The 20,418-nt window shown below is 38.1% G+C and overlaps 1 protein-coding gene across 1 annotated transcript in view; it reads left to right on the top strand.

The window, feature by feature from the left end:
• The window catches only part of LOC123805351 (lysosomal Pro-X carboxypeptidase-like), a 34,430-nt gene extending 23,400 nt beyond the window's left edge, over positions 1-11,030 (top strand). Inside the window, exons 2-4 of the mRNA XM_045817821.1 lie at positions 3,333-3,433; positions 4,951-5,063; positions 10,845-11,030. Coding sequence (XP_045673777.1) covers positions 3,333-3,433; positions 4,951-5,063; positions 10,845-11,030 — 400 coding nt within the window. The remainder of the gene's footprint in view (positions 1-3,332; positions 3,434-4,950; positions 5,064-10,844) is intronic.
• The last annotated feature ends 9,388 nt before the right edge of the window (positions 11,031-20,418 follow it).

Below are 20,418 nucleotides of genomic sequence, written 5' to 3'. Positions count from 1 at the left end.
GCACAGGGGACGGAGAGCAGAATTCACATTTATTGAGAGGTAACTATATAACAGTAACTACACCTGATTTTCTCTAATCTTCACAGCAATTCTTTGAATTTTGTGCAATTATCCTCATTTTATACAAGAAATCATTAGGGCTTGGAGGTTTTGTGACTTGCCTGAGTCCTCGCAGTAGAGATTCAAGTTCAGGTCTGTGAACTCTCAAACCTGATTTCTTTCTACCACATCACAGACCCTACCCCTTCCCCAATCTAAACAACTGGGTGATTGCTAGGAGCAGAAGTGCCTGAGAGTGGACACAGAAGGAAGTGGGACTTTCTCTGGTTCTGAAGTTCATGTGACCCTTGTTTTTCCAGATGGGAGCTTTTCCTCTGGCAAGATATTTTTGCTGTTTACATTTAACATGATATGTACAAATACCCATGTTTTTAAATTTGTAACCTGGGTTATTGAACTGAGTAGGCTGCTTTTAAGGATACAGCCATATGTCATTTTACAAGTAGGCTAGGTTCTAAAGTCAGTGGGTAAGTGAAAATCACTATGGCAAAATTGTCTTTGAAAATCCCACAGGAAGGTGTCTTGTTAGAGAGCCATGTACTTTCCTTTCTTTAAATCCAGCACAGCCAGCCTTTCTTCCCTGGTTGAAAAGATCATGGTTTTTCTTATTGAACTTTAAATGATGTAGGTGGCTTATATTTGGGTGGTATATCTTTAAACACCGGAAACTCATTCATTGTGGTGAGATGCTTACAGTATGAAAAGTACTCTAAAATTTAGGCTGAGATAAGGAATGCCAAATTCATATCTTATTTTGAGGCTTGTGCTCCCTCAGTGGTTCTCAAAATTTTAGCCATACACCAGAGTCACCTGGATGGCTTGTTAAACTACAGATTCTAGGATTCTACTTCCACAGTTTCTGCTTCAGTAGTTCTGTGATTCAGCCAGAGGATTTGTGTCTTATCAGGTTCCAGGTGATGCTCTTTCTCCAGGGAACTCAACTAGGGAGCCACTGTACTCATCGACTGGAAGCAGGTGGAAGCACTGTGTCTGTTTCTCTTGCTCTCTTTTACTTTTAGGCTGAGTGGGTTAGTTTAATTAGTTTAAGTTAAACTTGGGGACTGTAGCTCAGCCAACTCTTAATCCTGTTGGTTAACTTACTACTTGGCCCAGAACAAGTACTTGACTCATTCAATACATGCTTGTTGAATGAATGAATGAATTAGTGAATCAACATATATAATGGGAGGGGTTTTTAGCACATGGACATCATTATTATACATACGTATCCTATGCAAGCTACTTATTTTCCTGAAGGTAGGCATTTTTTACATCAGAATAGGACCATATATGGCAAGTATCATGGGCATTGAGAAGTATGCCATTAGTTGCATTTTGAGAAACGTGCACTTTGGGATCCATACTGTGAATGTGGTGGGTATGTGTAGATGTAGCTGGGTACTGGGAGTCCTGTCTGATTCAGAATGGCCTGCCTTGCCTTGCCATCTTATAAAATATACCAATTTCAGATTTTTCTGATAGCCTCTCCAGAATGTCTTCAGCTTGTTCTTCTGCCCTGTGTATTTCCTGGAAACTGGAAATTAGATCTAAAGGCTGAAGTAAGATGCAGTTGAATATTTTTGTCAGGGATTCATCATAGGTGATTTTTGTTTTGTGCTGTACCATGCGAAGAGATACATAGCCCCTGCCTGCATCCCTGTCAGTGATGCTGACTCACATTGATCAGTAGACTAAGGTAATGACGGTCTGACCCTTATGTTGTGAAGGTACAGGTTCCCTTTGTGAAAAGAGAATACTTCCTGTGATACGACTTTGGCACTAATATGAATGTTCATTTCCCTGTCATCCATTCTCTTAATGCTTTTAATGCTGTTTTATAATTTTTGCCTGAATCAGTAACTTCATTAGGGTTTACAAATCCATCATTTTTCCAATTCTGTCATTCCTTCTGTAATAGCTGACATTTAATTAAACAGAGGTCTTTTTTTTTTCAATCAACTGGGACTATTTGGTACCCTGAAATACAATTCTGCTGCAAAGGCAGGTTTAAGGTTGAGTTCTTTACTTTTTTTATTCCCAATTTCAAAGGAGTTGATTTAATAGACACGTTTTATGGTGCAAATGAATATTTTTCTTGCTTTCTCTTTTTTGATATCCTTATGGACTAGTGAATTTTCATGAATTGAATATTTTAATCATTTACAAGTATTATTCTTATTTGTATTCAATTTGTTTTCTATTCAGTTTATTAAAACTTGACCCCGTGATAATCTCTCCTAGTTGGTTCCTATGTCTGTTAGACATAACTTTATTAACTTTTGAATGCTTTCCTGCTTCCTTGAACAGCAAAGTGCATAGCTTTGACTCATAGCTTCCGTGTCTCAGATGTCAGTCAGATGCACTACAAACAAGCCCTGGTTCCTTTTAGTGGGCAAAGGTGTTAGACACCAGAACCCGGGACCGTGCAATATAAAATGTTAGTGGGGTGATAATGTTTATAAACATTTTTCAGTGGTCTATTTATTTTTTGAGTTTTTATATTGAAAGTTTGAATAATGAAAATGGTTCAGATGGTAAGAGATATCTATACCTTAAAAACTAATGGGTTCACCAAATAGGAAAAAACAGACTCATATAAAATGGAATGACAGCTATCAGAGGGAAGGAGTTGGGAAGCTGGGCGATAAAGGTGAAGGCATTAAACAAGAAAATACCAACCAACCAATAAACAAGCCAAAACCCCAAAACTCATAGACATAGATAATAGTATGATGATGACCAGAAGAAAAAGGGGGCAGAGAGAGATAGAAGAAGGTAAAGGAGGGATAAATGGAGAAAAAGCAGACTGGTTTGGGTGGTGAACACACAATACAATATACAAATGCTGTATTATAGAATTGTACACTCAAAACCTATATAATTTTGTTATTCAATGTCACCTCAATAAATTCAATCATTTTTTAAAAATTAATGGGTTCACATCAGTATTTCCAATTCAATTTTAACATTATTATGTTTTAAAGTAGTTACTTGACTTTATAATTGTATCTTTTATACTTAAAGTCTTGACCACCAATAACATTGCTTTAGTTTATGATATAAAGAAAATAATTTTGTTTTCTCTTACAACAGAGAGAAAATAGCAGTATCAATATTGCTACTAAGAATAAGTCAAATGAAGTTTAACTTTTTGTGATTTTTGTAGCATAGGTTGATTTTACTGGAAAAATAAATTTAATTACTTTTTTGTTGATCTCATTTGATTACTTTCCTTTGTAATATGTGTTTTTTCTGTTTTGTTTTTGTCATAGGTTGAGCATTTTGAATTTGAGACTGACAAACTTTAGTCAGCGCTACCTAATAGCTGGTCAACACTGGCAGAAAGAGGGTGGATTCATACTTTCCTACACTGGTAATGAAGGGGGCATTATCTGGTTTTGCAATAATATGATATGTACAGATTTGTGGAGTTCTTATCCTCTATTTGTCTTTTATCATAAATAATTAGAAAAATATTTTTCAGTATATATGACCAACTATTACTGTACTTAATTGTGAAATTTTTTTAAAACTAACAAGGAGATAAACTAAATAGAAAAATAGTAAAAAAAAACACCCATGAATATGTGTTTCACAAAAGAATAAATACATATATCCAATAAGCCTGCATGCTCAGCCTTAAAGAATTATACATGAAAAGAATGAAATACTATGTCTAGACAATTGAATTTTAAAAGATTTTTTTATTGTAGCTTTTCTTTAGAGTGAACAAGATATGAGGGAAATGGGAACAGGAATATTAATGGCATGTAGTTATTTTACTGAAATGTGTTTATATTATGGTCTCTGGAATGTGAATACAAAGGCACAAATTTTCATATGTTTGTTCAGTATTAAACACTCTAGAGTCCAGGACTGGTAGGTGTATAGTAGGTGTTCAGTAAATATTTGTTCAATAAATGAATGAATAAATCCTGATCAAAGCCAATGCAAAGAAAAAAATACAAGTTTAATTGTTGAATAGGGTTTGGCAAAGTTAAAGTTGTAGCTATATTTTAATTTAGCTTTACTGTTTTATCATTTTTCTTATATTTATGAAGGTTAAGAATGGTATAGTTGTTAGCTTGCTTTCTTTACTATATTTTCTATTATCTTTTATAATAGTACTTAAATTCATTAACAAAACTTAATTTAGAAGGACACATGATATGTGCCAGAGCTGCCACTAGAAAATGTGACCGTTCTACTAAAAATCTAGATGGGAACTACCTTAAAGAGGGGACTGAGTTCTATTTTCTCCACTGCCAATATCTGCCATGTGCTTGGTACTCAGGATGTCTCAGTGAATGTTGAACTGAACTAAACTGAAAGCATAGATATGAACCCAATTACACTGTGTTATTGTCTGCTACATTTCTGATTATTTCCTTAGAAATGTTAAGGGTGTAAATATGTTACTTGGAAATAAAACAGTTTCCTGAGAAATGAGAGGCTAGGATGTCTATTCTCTTAGATCAGAGACTAATGAAATCAGAACTTGTTTTCTGTCAGATGCCTGCCCTGGTATTCTGTGAAACAACTGAGTCTGCCTTGTCTGCCTTTCTCTTTCTGTGTGACTTCCCCTTATGCCAAGGCCCCAGGGCTGCTTCTCCAGTCCAGGGATGTCCTCAGCTCCTGTTCTTCTGTATCATAGGCCGGGAGCTGTTCCTGCCTCTCCCAGCCCCTGCTGGTCTCACTGGCACTGCAGTGAACTGAAGGCTTGTTGGGGAGTCTGACCTCAGAAGTGGTAGAAGGGAACACACAGTGTAGGAGGAACATTCCAGAGAACTGGCTAGATAGAGCCAGACCCTGGAAGGACAGATCCTAGTCCTTTCCCAGCCCTACACACCTTTTCCCACTTACTAAAATGTTCCACTTATGTATTCACAGATTCTGGACAGTCATTTATTGAGAGGCAGGATATCATAGTAGTCAAGAGTGAAAGCTTCAGCCAACTGATAAAGTTTGAATTTTGGTTTTGCCACTACCCTGTGCAACTCTGGGTGAGTTTCTTACTCAGTGCCTCTGTTTTCTCATCTGTTTTTTGGATATAATAAGAATGTCTATCTTATAGAGTTATTGTGAGGACTAAATAAGAATCAGGCACTTAGAGCAGTGTAGGCACATCATGTTGCTAAATGTCAATATATTACATGGACCTCATTTGAAAAATAATGCCCTGACTGGTGTAGCTTAGTGGATTGAGTGCAGGCTGTGAACCAAAGGGTCACTGGTTTGATTTCCGGTCAGGGCACATGTCTGGGTTGCAGGCCAGGCACCAGTTGGGGGTGCGTAAGAGGCAATCACACATTGATGTTTCTCTCCCTCTTTCTCCTTCCCTTCCTTTCTCTCTAAAAATAAATAAATAAAATCTTTAAAGAAATGAAAAATAAAATACTCCTGAAGTTGAGACAAATAGTCACTTATTACAATGCGGATCAGTTCAAATAAATTGCTTCCTCTCAATGTCTGGGGTCAAGTCCACAGAGGTCTGGCTGCTGTAATGGATGGTCCTTTCCTTTAATAATCTCATAGTCTGATAAGGGTAAGACACACATGTAAGCAAATATTGCAACTCGGTAATAGAGATCTGTACCTAGCACAGTGGTGTTGAGAGGAGGGAGTGATGCACACTGCCAGGGTGTGGCAGGCAGAGGATGATGCCCTTGAGCTGGGTGTTACAGGGTCTAGAGATAAATGGTAGGAATGAGTAGGGTGTTAAGAGGGGAAGTGAGGTTATTGAGATCATCACAGATATCAGGTTGAATTCTCCATCTTCACATGCATACAGCTTTTTAATTTGCCATTTTTTATTCAAAACAAAAACTTTAAGAATTTCTTAATCTTTGTTAGGGAGCAGCACATTAAAAAGCAAAAATCTGCAGTAGGGATGACAAATAGTTTTAATGTATGCTAAATCTAAACCTAATTGATGGATGTTGGCTGCCTAGAATGCTTTGTTGAGAACATTCTGAGGACACCACTGATATGAGTGCAAAATTTCAGTGACTGATTAATGACCAGCAGTGTGTGTGGAAATAAGAATGTCTTACAACACTGGGTGATTGTGCTCTGGAGCCAGTCAGCCCATTTGTGAATTTTGGTGCTGCTACTTCCTGGCCGTGTGACCGTGGCAGGTTATTTAAACTCTTGTGCCTCAGTGGCCTTGTCTGTACAATGGGAATAATACAAATGTGTAGCTCTTAGATTGTTGTAAAAATTAAGTGAATTGATACTACTTATAAGGTGTTTACAACAGTGCCTGACACATTGTAAGCACTCAATTAATATTAGCTATTGCTAGTTACTATTTCTTTTCAAGTAAGTAAGATGAATATAAAAACCCAAGTGAGTCCAGTATGCCTATTTGTACTTTTTTCTCTCATGTTGTAAATGTCTAAGAGTGCACAGTGAACTTAGATATCCTCAGCTCTTATTAGGTTACCTGACAAACAGTACAATTTTAAGACTATTGTAGAAATTATACTGATTCTATGGCTACAGTGTCAGAATAAGGAGAGTTGGAATGACTGTTCATATTTTTTATTTTCTTTCTCTTAGATAAGTTCCTTTAGCATTTCATATAATAAGGGCTTGGTGATGATGAAGTCCTTTAACTTGACCTTGTTTGAGAAGCACTTTACCTGCACTTCCATTCTAAATGAAAGCTTTGCTGGATGTAGCACTCTTGGATGTAGGTCCTTGTCTTTCATGACTTGGAATACTTCTTTCCAGCCCCTCCTTGCCTGTAAGGTCTCTTTTGAGAAATCAGTTGACAGTCTGATGGGAACTCCTTTGTACGTGACTGTCCCCTTATGTCTTGCTGCCTTTAGAATTCTCTCCTTCATTTTTTTAAATTAAAGATCCTACTAGTGACAATGTTTCTTTTTTTTTAAAGATTTTCTTTATTTATTTTTAGAGAGGGAAGGGAGGGAGAAAGAGAGAGAGAGAGAAACATCAATGTGTGGTTGCTGGGGGTCATGGCCTGTAACCCAGGCATGTACCCTGACTGGGAATCGAACCTGCGATGCTTTGGTTCGCAGCCCGTGCTCAATCCACTGAGCTATGCCAGCCAGGGCTAAATTCTCTCCCTCATTTTTACCTTAGCTAATGCAATTATGATGTGCCTTGCTGTGTTCCTCCTTGGGTCCAACTTCTTTGGGACTCTCTGAGCTTCCTGGACTTCCTGGAAGTCTATTTCCTTTGCCAGATTGGGGAAGTTCTCCTTTATTATTTGTTCAAAGAACTTTTCCACTTGTTGCTCTTCCTCTTCCCCTTCTGGTACCCCTATAATTCAGATGTGGGAATGTTTAAAGATGTCCTGGAGGTTCCTAAGTCTCTCCTCATTTTTTTGAATTCTTATTTCTTCATTCTTTTCTGTTTGATTGTTTCTTTCTTCCTTCTGGTCCACTCCATTGATTTGAGACCTAGTTTTCTTTCCATCACTATTGGTTCCCTGTGCATTTTTCTTCATTTCACTTAGTGTAGCCTTCATTTTTTCATCTATTTTGCAACCAAAATCAACCAATTCTGTGAGCATCCTGATCACCAGTGCTTTGAACTGTGCATCTGATAGGTTGGCTGTCTCTTGGTCACTTAAAAGTATTGGTTCTAGAGCTTTGATTTGTTCTTCCATTTGAGCCTTTTTTTTTTTGGTCTGGTCACACTTGTTACATATGAGGGGCAGAGCCTTAAGTGTTCACCCAGGGTGGGCACCCCAGTCACTGGGTTGTGACGCTGTATGTAGGGATGGGGTCAGAGAGGGAACCGTGGCGCTTGCTCCTCTCTCTGTCAGATTTCAGTCCCCTCTGCTGCTTTCCACAAGCAAATTGGGCCCTTCTGGTGCTGGTTCCTGGGTGGGTGGGCTTGTGTACGTTCTAGGACCCTGTGGGTCTCTCCAACAAACTCTCCTGTGAAGTTGGGAGTCTCTCCCAGCACCTCAACCTCCACAAGTGTTTTCAATCAGTGCTTTTAGGCTTTATTTCCTGGTGCTGGGGTCCTGTACCCCAGGTCTGTCTCACTGCCCATTTTCACCTGGTTTATCTGTGCTCAAATGTGTGACTGCAGACAGCCAGCTGCCTCGCGTGCGCCTCACTGGGTCTGCTTGTTGCCTCCCCGTGCCCATGCCTGGGGTCTGCCACTAGGGTCCACTAGACTCTGCTTTTTCCTGCCCCGACCCCTCTCCACCGGCCGCCAACTCCGCCCCTCTTACTGGTCTGGATGAATGGTTGTTGGGACTTCTGTACAGTTCAATTTTCTGTGTGTTCTGGTTGTTTTTTTTGTTTTTAAATTTTTGTTGTCCTTAATTTTGGTTGTGCAGGGAGGCACAGAGTATCCACCTATGCCTCCATCTAGGCCGGAGTCCTCTTATCATTTCTAATGTTGGTCAGTCTTTAATTCAGTGTGATGAGGTTAGCCTTCCCAGGTCAGTCTTAATCTATGGCTGCAGAGACTGTGGGGAGAACTCTTCATTGTTTCTAAAATGTCAGTAAATTATTGGGTCCACCACTAGGAAAAATATAATGGGAAGTGAAATGATTGTTAAATTAGGTGTTTTTCAGTAAAATAAGGACGATGTCTATGATTCATTGAGGCCAACTGACCACTTGGATTCCCTTTTGGCCTCTCCCATTCTCATAAGGAGCTTTGGCCTTGGCCATGGACTCTACACCTAATAAACCAAGACACCTTTTCCTCAGCTGCATCATTCTAGTGATATCCTTGTGATTCTGGCTATATGATTTTGTCATCTATACTGTTATTTACTTAATGTTTTCCCTTAAGCAGTTTGCTTTTCAACCTTAGCACTACCTTAACAAGGGCTTTATGTACTAGTTATATTTTCTAAGTTATATTAAAACAACTATTAAATTAAAAATATTTGTGTAATACCTAAGATCATCATACTTGCCACCAGTATACATATACCATGCTTTTGAGGAACTCTGAGTTAGAAGATTTTGAGGTCAATTATTTTTCTTAACTGCCTGTTTTGAAAAGAGTTTTTTATTTTTGTTCTCAGAGGTTTTATTATCCTGTATTATAATAAATAAAAACTCCTTTGTTGTAAATGATAAGCAGATAATTTGTTGATATTTGTGGGCTTCATTCAAAACTATTTTTTAGCTTATTATTTTGCATAATTATCTGACTGGGGGGAGGTGACAGGTCCTGAAACCACTGGGAAGTAGTCAGCTTGTGGTAGATAGAAACATAACCTCCTCTGTTAGGTCCCTATGGTTCATACTTTTTAGCAAAATGGAGCTAAGTGCTCTCTTTGATATGCTGTTTACCTTTGTGTGCTCACAGAGTTTGTCAGTTGCCTGGGATATTACAAATATTGTGCAATGACTGGGAAAAAATTTCACTGAAGTGTACAAGTGCCATGAAAACAAAGTGAGGAATAGTGACAGACAGTGAGAGGGGAGGTAAGAAGTCAGAAGGCTGAAGGAGTAGCTGACACACAGGAATGATGGGACCTATGTGATCCAATGTGCCAAATGATGGGAGGAGTCAAACACGGTGGCCAGACCAAAACATGAAGACCAAATAGGATAGCCTAATAGAGGTATACAGCCATAGCAGTTATCAATTACTATGTACCTATTTCCTCACACCTTGGTGGTTTAAAACAACACTAAACATTTATTATCTCACAGGAATTAAGAGCGACTTAGGTAGGTGGTTTTGTTTCAGGGGCTGTCATGAAATTAAGAAGTCAGCTGGTGGTGCAGTCATCCAAAGGCTTGCCTGGGGCAGGAGGTCCTTCTCCTCTTATGGAGGGTCCACATAAGTGACAGACTAGTACTGGATGTTAGCAAGAGGCATCAGCTTGTCCCCACCTGGGTTTCTACGAAGGCCTACTTAAGGAGCCTCTCAACATGGCGACCAGCTTCCTTCAAAGTTGACAATGCAATGAGAGCAAGGTGACATTACTGTGCTTTTTATGACCTAAGATTGGAAGTCACAAAACATTTCTGTCACATTCTATTTGTTAGAAACAAGTCACTAAGTCCAGCCCAAGTTCAAAGGGAGAGGAATTAGGCTTCACCTTTTAAAGGGAGATACCTCATTAGTCTCCCTAGCTTAGCAAGACTCTGTTTGAGCTTCACCTCCCTACACTGCAGTGGGGAAATTGCCCCTGGGCAGAGACCTAGATGATCATGGAACTTACACTATGAGTGTCCTTCTCTGAGCTATCTGTGTCTCATGTTGCTGTTTTACAATGCCTGAAAATAGTTGCTCTGTGGGTTGTTTTTTTAAACTTGAATTTTATAGTTTACAATAGGCAGGCTAATATGTTTTAGAAGTTGGAGTATCAGAAGTTGGTAAAAATTTTTCTGATAAAGAAGTGTGAGTGAATTTCATTTCTACTAACGATTCTTACTTCAGTTTTCCACATGATTTAGCTTCCATTGCCTACATGGTAGCCATTTAAAATGTTTGAAGATTTGAAATAAAAGTTATAGCAGTTGTCTGTTCAGTTTAGCATTGTATTTCATCACATTTGCTGTTAAATATATTTACATCTATTTCTATTTCTACAAACTCAGCAAGGTATTTGGTAAAAAAACATTTAATAGAAATTATATCTGAATGCAAAATACATTATGCTGTCTCCACATCAGCACTGCCATGGCTTTGTCCAGGCATTTTAACTCAATTGCCTAAAAGTCTATTTGGAGAAAAGCTTATCTGATTCTGGCTTTTTTCTGGATTTACACTATGCCTAAGCTGCTGTTCTGTGCACACTCATACCCATGTTCTTTGTTATTTTTCTTTAGGATTCCAGACACTTGAATTTTCTGACATCAGAACAAGCTCTGGCTGATTTTGGAGAGTTAATCAAACACTTGAAAAGGACAATCCCAGGAACTGAAAACCACCCTGTCATATCCCTGGGGGGCTCTTATGGAGGCATGCTTGCAGTCTGGTTCAGGATGAAGTATCCTCACATGGTAGCTGGGTAAATGCATTTATGTTGGACATGAGAGCTTCTAAATGGTTGTCAAGGAAACCCTAGAGATTTATTTTGGGTAAAACATGTTCTATTATATTATACTGAGATTTCTAGCTTCTATCTAATTAACAGCTATTAATTATTTTATCATCATTTTTGAATAATGGAGGTAAAATGCATAGATTATAGAGTTATATAAATTAGAAATAAGACCAATAGTTGCCATAAATGGACTAATTACTATGTGTCAAGTCCTGTGCTATGCCCTTTGCATATTCAGTTTATTTAATCTTTGTGATGTATGTGAGATATGTAGATCTATGTAATACACAGTCAGTGTTTAATGAGTGGTAGCTGCTATCATAGCACTGTGATTCAGGCAACAGCTTCTGTATTGTATGTGTGTCATAAAGGGTCATCTACCTACAGCAGCATGGAGTAGAAAGAGCACTGACTCTGGATCCTTTTACCATTCACCAGTGGTGTGATCTGGGCAAGGCTGTCTTCCTCCTGAGCCTTTATGTCTTCCTCTGCAGAATGGGATACTGATACTTACATTCTCCTTAAGGTTGCACTAGGATCAGATAAAATATTGGATGTGAATACACTCTGGAAAGTGTAAAGACACATTGCACCATAAATGTTAGGTTTATTTTATACCAAAATCTGTTACTGTATGTGCTCTTCTAGAAAGGTTGCATTGTAAAGAACATTCCTCTTAGTTTTAAAAACAAAGGCTGGCCAACTTGATAGTTATTAAGTTTAGAGAACATAACTGACTCTACAGCTGGAACAAGTGCTGGAAATGTAAATAGAATCTGTAATACAAGAACCAGATCTTGAAAGCACTTTTACTATAACTGTCCTCTTGAACTATTGACTGCACATCTTGCTTAAAATTTTTTATCCCAAATGGAACAAAATTGTTTGCTGTTAGAGATATTTTTCTTCATCTAAAAAGTATAATGACCAGTGGGTGTGTCTTGCACTTAGCAGGCCAGAGGTCAATGTGTCTTGAATTAAATTGAATTTTGATAATACAAAATGATTTAAAAGAGCAGATCTCTCTCATGGCAAGAAAAGCTGAATCAAAATAATGAGAAAAGCCAAGTCTGAACCAATCTGTCTCCATATATGTCTATGTGCTAATAGTGTATTATCCTTTCACATTATTTTACTATTTACAAAGCACTTTATTTTTTCATTGATTCTGCTATTACAGTTGTCCTCATTTTTATCCCTTTGCCCTCTTCCATCCCAAATCACCTACTCCCTAAGGCAATCCTCTGACCATCGCTCATGTCCATGGGTCATGTATATAAGTTCTTTGGCTATTACATTTCCTATACTATACTTTATATCCCCATGGCTATTCTGTAACTACCTATTTGTACTTCTTAATCCCCTCACTTCTCACCCATTGTCACCCACCCCTTTCTCACCTGGCAACCATCTGGTACCTAACTTCTTTTCTCTTGCTACTTTTAAGATTCTCTTATCTTTAATCTTTGGCCTTTTAATTATGATGTGTCTTGGAGTGGGCCTCTTTGCATCCATCTTATTCAGAACTCTCTGTGCTTCCTAGACTTGCATATCCATTTCCTTCACCAAATTAGGGAAGTTTTCTTGCACTGTTTTTTCAGATAGATTTCCAATTTCTTGTTCTTTCTCTCCTCCTTCTGGCACCCCTGTGAAGTGAATGTTGGACCCTTTGAAGTTGTCCCAGAGGCTGTTTATACCACCCTCATTTTTTTGTATTCTTTTTTCTTGTTGTTCTGTATGGTTGTTTTCTGCTTCCTTATGTTCCAAATCATTAATTTGATTCTCAGCTTCATCCACTCTACCATTTTTTTTCTGTAAATTGTTCTTTATTTCAATTAGTATAACCTTCATTTCTGACTAGATTTTTTTTATGCTGCTTAGGTCCTTGTTAAGTTCCTTGAACATCCTTATAACCAGTGTTTTGAACTCTGCATCTGATAGATTACTTATATCCATTTTGTTTAGTTCTTTTTCTGGAATTTTGATCTGTTTTTTCATTTGGGCCATGTTTCTTTGTCTCCTCATTTTGGTAGTCTCCCTGTGTTTATTTCTATGTAGAGCTGCTTTGACCCCATGTCTTGGTTGTGTGGCAAGGTGTGTAGTAGGTGTCCTGTATAGTTGTGTAGTAGGTATCCTGTATGGTCCAGCGGTACAGCCTCCTCTATCACCCAAGGTCTGTACTGAAGGTGCACCCTTTGTGTGGTCTGCATATACCCCCCTCTTGTAGTTGACCCTTGGTTGCTATTGGCAGATCAATGGGAGGGATTTACCCAGGCTAGTCAGCTGCAAGGACTGGTTGTGACTACTGACTACCAACCTCTGTCATCCATGAAGGATCAGCTGTGTAGGGGCGGGGTGGTGGTGCTCTGATGTGGCCTATAGCTGTCCACTGGGTGTGTTGAGCCTGGGGTTTCCTGGGTGGTGCAGGCCAAGTTCAGCCCCCTCTTGTGTTTTGCCTGGGGTACCATGCCTGAACTATAAAACAACCTGAGGTAGCTGCTACTTGTGCTGGGTTTGGAGATTCCCAGGTGAAGCCATGTTGTGGATCAAATCTGGTCCACTAGTGCTGGGTCTAGGGTTCACCAAGGCCAGCTGTTACTTGTTTGATAGGATTTAGGAAGTTGTGAAGTGTGAGCCAAGACCAGCCTTTCATGTGGAAAAGTGTCTTGTGTGGGCCCCATAAAATGAATGGGCCAGAGTCTCTAGGAATCTCCAAGGCAAGTCAAACAGTGTTATCCAGGTTGATGGAGTCTCAGATATGGCCCCAGCTTATCAGCTCTGTGGGGGGAGAGTTTAGCAAAGGGACAATGGCCTCTGCTCACCTTGGTGCCAGATACTTCTACTTCTCCCTGTGTGCCACTGGTGCCTTTCAAGCTGCTACCCCAATGCTGGAGCTCAGAGGGAGTGACTCTGAGTAGGTGAGTCCATGTGTGTGTTCTCTCAATGGAACAGCTTGAGGCTCTGGCATTTTCTTCCACCAACTCAATCCCCGCTGGTTTTTGTGGCCAAAAGTTGTGGGGACTTATCTTCCTGGCACTGGAATCCTGGGCTGGGTGCTTGGTATAGGTCTGGGACTCGCTTTCAAGACATTCCTCCAAATTTGTATCTACCACATGTGGGTGTAGGACCAGCCTGTGCTGCACTCTGCCTCTCCTGCCAGTCTGAATGAATGTGGTTTCTTTAATTCTGTAATTGTCAGAACTTCATTCAACTCGATTTCTGATGGTTCTGAGTAATGGCAGTTCTACATTTTAGTTGTAATTTTGATGTGGTTGTGGAAGTGGTGAGCCATGTCTGCCTATCTTGACTGGAGGTCTACAAAGCACTTTCATAGACACTGTCTCATTTAATCCCCACAAAAGTACTGTGGGAAAAAGAGGTATAATCCCAGTTTTATGGAGAGGAAATTTAAGCTCAGCAAAAGGTGAGGATGTAGAATTGAACTCAGGCCTACCATTGTTCTGAGCCTACGATCTACCACATTACACTGGGGTAGGACAAGACTGTCTGAAGGTTTCTGTGGATTGCTGGCCACAGTGTGACAGTTATCAGATTTAATTCTGTCCTCCATATACAAAGTGAGAATTACGTCTGTATGTTTGCCCACCTGATAACAAATGAATTGTCAGATGATAAAAACATATGGAATTCTCCTGTTTTTTAGAACAGGGTTTGGCAAACTTTATCTATAAAGGACTAGATAGTAAATATTTTAGGCTTTATGGGCCATATGGTTTGTGTCACAGATATTAAAGTCATTAGGTATCATAAGGAAGTAGTAGAAAGTAGCCATAAACAATATATAAATGAATGAGGATGATTGTATTCCAATAATACTTAATATTTATAAAATGGGCAGTGGGCTAGATTGGCCTAGAGGCTGTAGTTTGCCAACCCTGATTTAGAAAAAAGACTAGAAGAATATAGCTTTTTAGTGTTAATTGGTTTATGATTTGGAAGTGAACAGTCTAACATTGGTTTTCTCCCCATTTCTTTAATGTTCCTTTTAATATATTTTTCTGTTGAGTCTTAAATGTAAATAAATATTCCATTTTTGTCTCTCTTACATAATCACTCAAAATGAATGGAGTATATCTCAAATATTTTGTCATCTGTTCTTGATTTAGCATAATCTATCTTTTACCTTCTGTATACATGCATTATGAAAGTTCATTTTTAAGGCAAGATAACTTTGTGTCTGTCCCAAAGTCAACTTTTACCTTTTTAATCCAGGATGAGTTATTGTCATTTTCTTCAATTATTTCTTACTGACTTTATCCTTCCTTTTGACATTTTAAAGAATTGTTGATTGCTCATGATATATTCTGATTCTGTTTCTTGTTGGTACCCCACCAAAAATAACCTCTCTTTGCCTCTTACTTGAGAAAATTTGATTACATCAGTTTTCAGTTTCATCCTAAATGATTTCAGAATTTTCCACTATATGTCTCACTCCCAGACTTGTAGCTTCAGATCACTTTCTTTCACTGTTCATTCTATTTCTCCTTTCTTGACCCCTCTCTGTTCTCCCAACCCACTAATCCCTGGAACACTACCCAGTCGGGGACCTCTCTTTCACTTGGATAGTTCCATTTAACCAGGACTCCTCCTCCCTCCGATACACTTCCTCCTTTTTAAAGGGCTGACAAACAGCTGTCCTTTTCTTTTGTTTCTTTTAAAGCTTCCCTTTTATATTATTTTATTTTTCATTAAATGTATTGGGGTAGCATTGATTAATATGATTATATAGGTTTCAAGTGTACATTTCTATGGTACATGATCTGTATATTTTGTGTGCCCACCACCTAAGGTCAAATCATCTTCCTTCACCATATACCTGGCTTCCTTTACCCTTTACTACACCCTTCCCTCTGGCAACTGCCATACTGTTGCCTGTTCTATGAGTTTGAGTTTTATGTCCCACTCTGACTTAGGATGGTGAGATAATAAACAATAGTTGGGTTATGGTAAAAAGCAGGTGATTTCCAGTTCTGTCTGGACCTTGTAATGTTCTGAAGGGATTCATAGGCAGTAACTGAATGCCATTTTCTGTGTCAACTCAAGTATCATTCTTTCTAATTTGTCATTGGGTTTTGCACACTGAGACTCCATTTGCTTTGTTTACTGTTAACAGCAGCTGCAACATTCATGCAGAAGTAATCATGGACTTGGCTGATAGAACACACGGAAGAACAGAAAAGGGAAATAGGAAACGCCTCTGTCAGTGGACTGCTCTGTTAGCATAAAACTACTGGTCTCTTCTCAGCTTAAAGAGTTTTAAAGGATATTGCAGAGTTTATTTATTTTGGAATCATTTTTCTTTAGCTGTAACTCACCCAATCTTTTAGCTTATCCTTCTGAGCATGTGGATAGATGTTGTGAAATAATAAGATATAAAGTGGAAAATCTCTTCCGTTTGTCTTGGTTTGGTAATGTATGCGACCTCTCTGGGTGGTTTTAAGCGGTTTAGGTGCATTCTATGAAAAGGGAGCTTTTAATGACAAAACTAATGTGATTATCTGAGTGAGTGTGAGAGGGGTATTGAAGCTTCAGAGAATGAAAATCTGTTAGAAAAGCTGAATGTATCTGCTTAATCCTTTCTCTAATGTGGATGGACCATACTCTCTGAGAGATTGGTCTTTTTATTTAAACTATCTTCTTTCCTTCATCTTTTAAACATTTTTTGTTGCCTCCCTTTTTCTTTCTTTTATTCAAATGCTTATCCTTATAGGTGGGGGACACAAAGCTTTTCAGGAAATCATTATTTTTACTTTCTCTGGTGGTGTTCATGGGCTTGAGGGGCAGAACTTAAATATTTGGGTGCAGAGCTGGTTAGTTTAGTGCTAAGGTTAGAATGTTCTGTTATTTCCATGCTTTCTACACTCTTAAAAACCACACTTATTAAAATGGACTTCTAATGCTTTTAATATTTTCATGATTATTTACCTTTGTTCTAGGAAGTAGAAAGTGAATTAAGTCTATTGCATGTGATTCTTAAGCCTGTTATTACTGTTTTACAGTTGTCTTCTTACTATACCATAACAAAAAAGTTTTATGATTTTATAGTGCCACAGAATCGCTTCCAAGTTTTTACCTAAAAAAAATAATCTTGGAAAAATATAAAGACAATCTAAGAATAAAAGGAAATTTATAAAAATTAAGTGTGAAAATACCCATGGGATGTGAAGTACGGCATAGGGAATATAACAAATAATATTGTAGTAGCTATAGAGGGTGCCAGGTGAGTACTAGACTTGTTGGGGGACCACTTTATAAATTATATAAATATCTAACCACTGTGCTGTACACTTGAAACTAGTGTAATATGATATTGAATGTCACCTGTAGTCGACATAAATAAACAAATAAATGAGCATGAGATTATAGGTATATTTAGGTAATGTTTGTGGTGTTATTTGTCTCATACACTAAAAATGCAAAGTTGAGTTTGTATAGCTTAGTGATTACAAATGGAAGCTTCAGAGGGAGTCTCTTTGAATCCCAGCTTTGCCACTCGCTGGTTGTATGGCTTTGAAGTCTCTCAACCACTGTGTGTTTTAGCTTCCTCATCGAAAAATGGGGATAGTAGTAATTGTAATGCTTATTAGTGTCATTACTGAAGGTTTAATAGGATGACATATAATTAGGCACTAAATTTATGTCATATACTAATAATAGCTATTATTGCTATTATGTAATATGAGGGAGGCAGATTGGTATACCAGGACTCTGTGGCCTAAGTCTGGGTTCAGAACCTGTAGTCTTTAAGTGATGTGTCTGTAGCCAGACCTGTCTAAACTGTTTATTCCTCCATTAAATGGAGACTGTCCCTATATGTTTCTCTCTGCATCACTGTAGGGAAAGTACCTGACCCCAAGGGACATTTAACAGTTGTACTAGCAGTCTCAGTCCCAGCTAACCCCAAATAAGTGAATTTATGGCCTTAATGCCTCATGTAGAAATTGCTAGTGCCCACAAAATAAATAGAAAATATAGTACAGGGGTCATCTTTGTGTTGAGTAGTTTGGGTGGAAGTGGTTGGCAGGGAATCTTTTCTTGTTGTCTGATTAGATCATGGCCCCCAAGTAAACAATCGATAGACTGAGTGCTTGCCCTCAAGAGTGGATAATGTCTGCAAATTGTCAGGCTTAAGTTGAAGTATTATATGATCTTAAACCAAATATGCCAATATTTGTTTGACTTATAAACATAGCAATTTCATAGGGTTCAACTTAACATTCACAAAAGCATTTTGTGCATCCTACAGATCTGTAATGAAAGTATATGAACATCTCCTTTTGAATTACTACAGTCTTTAAAGAAATATGGGATAGTGCTAAGGTTTTGCCATTATAACTTCAATATTTTTTGGAAAACTTCAATCTTTGCTACCAAAATTGTTAAGAAAATGCATAGTAATATGTAGAAATTGTGTTTTTTTTTTATGCGAGAAGATTATGTTTGGATTTACAGTCTCTGAGTTAGGAAGGAACTTTAGAGCCACCTGAAATAATAAAATACCCTTGGTAACTTTTCAGATATTTTGCAAAAAAATTTAAGTGATATTTTTCTGACTTGCTATTTAGTATATTAATAAAATTATAAATGGGTACTTCCTTTCCATAGGACAATTTGATGAGAATGTTGCAAAACCTTTAAAAATACTTTTTCTTTTGAACTGGTACTTCCTCTAAGAATTTATCTCAAAAAACAAAGATATATGCAAATATTTAGCCCCAAGTGTACATATTTTGGGCTTATTTGTAATAATGAAAGATTGAGGATGATACCAATAACCAATTGCAGGATTTTTTCAACTGTTCATCAAACATTGTTAACTGGTGCTGGTCCCCAGCCATGCTTGTGTCTTTTAAGGAGCAACAGTAACTGCTATTTTCAGATGCTATTCATGGGATCTCCTCTTTTCTTTGCCTGACAGAGGCCCAGTGTTCTAGTGCTGAGAGGGGATCTCATGCCAACCTGTGAGTCACACTCACTTGCTACTGTTCTTTTCCAGAGTTTGAGGCCACTTGTTGCTGCAAGTCAGCACCCTCTGATCCCCCTGCCTGGCTTGCATTGTCTCCCTGCCTTATCTCCCATGCTGTGCTTGAACATAATGCTCTTCTCCTCATTCCATGTGTCTACTCTGTAGTTTTGTGCTGCGTTTTGAAAGAGCTGAATCTACTGTTGGTGTCCACATACAGGAAACAATGCTAATCTGTTGGAAATAAGTAGTTTAAAAATTCTGTGTTTGATTCTTGATTTCCATATGCTCTTGGGTATTTCTGATTGGCATATTTCTTAGGAACATTTTCTGAGAAACGAGTTGTGCAGCAAGGTATTTTTTTGACTTACATTTCCTTATTGTTTTAGTCTCAGTAGGTTTGTGAAGCTCTCCATTTAGCACAATTCTGTTTCTCTATGTGCCCTCTAAACCCTAGTGTGTGGTCTCATAGTTACTCTTATAAGGTATGGAATATCCAGTTCTTTGGACATCTTAATTTCTGACTTTTCTCACACTCAATATTTCCAAAAAAATTATTGAGAATAATGCATATTCCATCTCCACTTTGGAAAGTCACATTGAGTTGAGCATGTTAAAGGTGCTGAGAAATCCTACAGTCAAGAAAACTGTTCACATTTGCTAATAATTTTCCTAAAATTGACTATGAAACAAACACCAACTGTCATTTAACATTACATAGAAATATTGTTGTGCCGAATACATGTGGGGGGTGGTATTTAATTTTTTCTATGATTTGTTTTCTCTGTCTTTTCAAGTTTTCCCCTTTTTCCAGAGAAGTGTTTCCAGAAGCTGGTTTTAGGCAGAACTGGTTTTAGGCCTGGTTGCTCCTGCTGCCCAGACTCTCTCTCTAAAGTGGGGTAACTGAGTTCTTTTTCTCCAGGCTTTTCCTTTTCTGGATCTACCTCTCTCTCTCTCTCTCTCTTTTTTTTATTTTGTCAGAACTTGCCTGTTGTACATATCTTTTCCATATAAAATGAGGAAAGACCAGACTACTTGGTTCATATGAAGGTGTTAACAGAGGATGGAAACTTAGTGTGTTTTCCTTGACATTGGGGCTACTTGCAATTTTACAAAGGGCTACAGTCTAAGCTGTGTAGCATAATGGATCAGATGTGTATTTTGTAACCAGAAAAATTAATGTTGAATCTAGATCCTACCATTTACTAGCTAGATGGCTTTGAATAAAGTGATTTAACCTAAGAATCAATTTTTTCATGTAAAAAAATGGACTATAACACATGTAATAGGATTCCTTGAAAATTTGGACATCTTAATTTCTGACTTTTCTCACACTCAATATGGTTGATATAATGGTTGTAAACCCAGGGCT

The sequence above is a fragment of the Phyllostomus hastatus genome, unplaced genomic scaffold (assembly GCF_019186645.2).
Source record: "Phyllostomus hastatus isolate PE091 unplaced genomic scaffold, TTU_PhHast_1.1 phas_scaffold_317, whole genome shotgun sequence".
Lineage (NCBI taxonomy): Eukaryota > Metazoa > Chordata > Mammalia > Chiroptera > Phyllostomidae > Phyllostomus > Phyllostomus hastatus.
The sequence above is the reverse complement of the archived record's forward strand: the minus strand, read 5'-3'. Positions and strand labels throughout refer to the sequence as shown.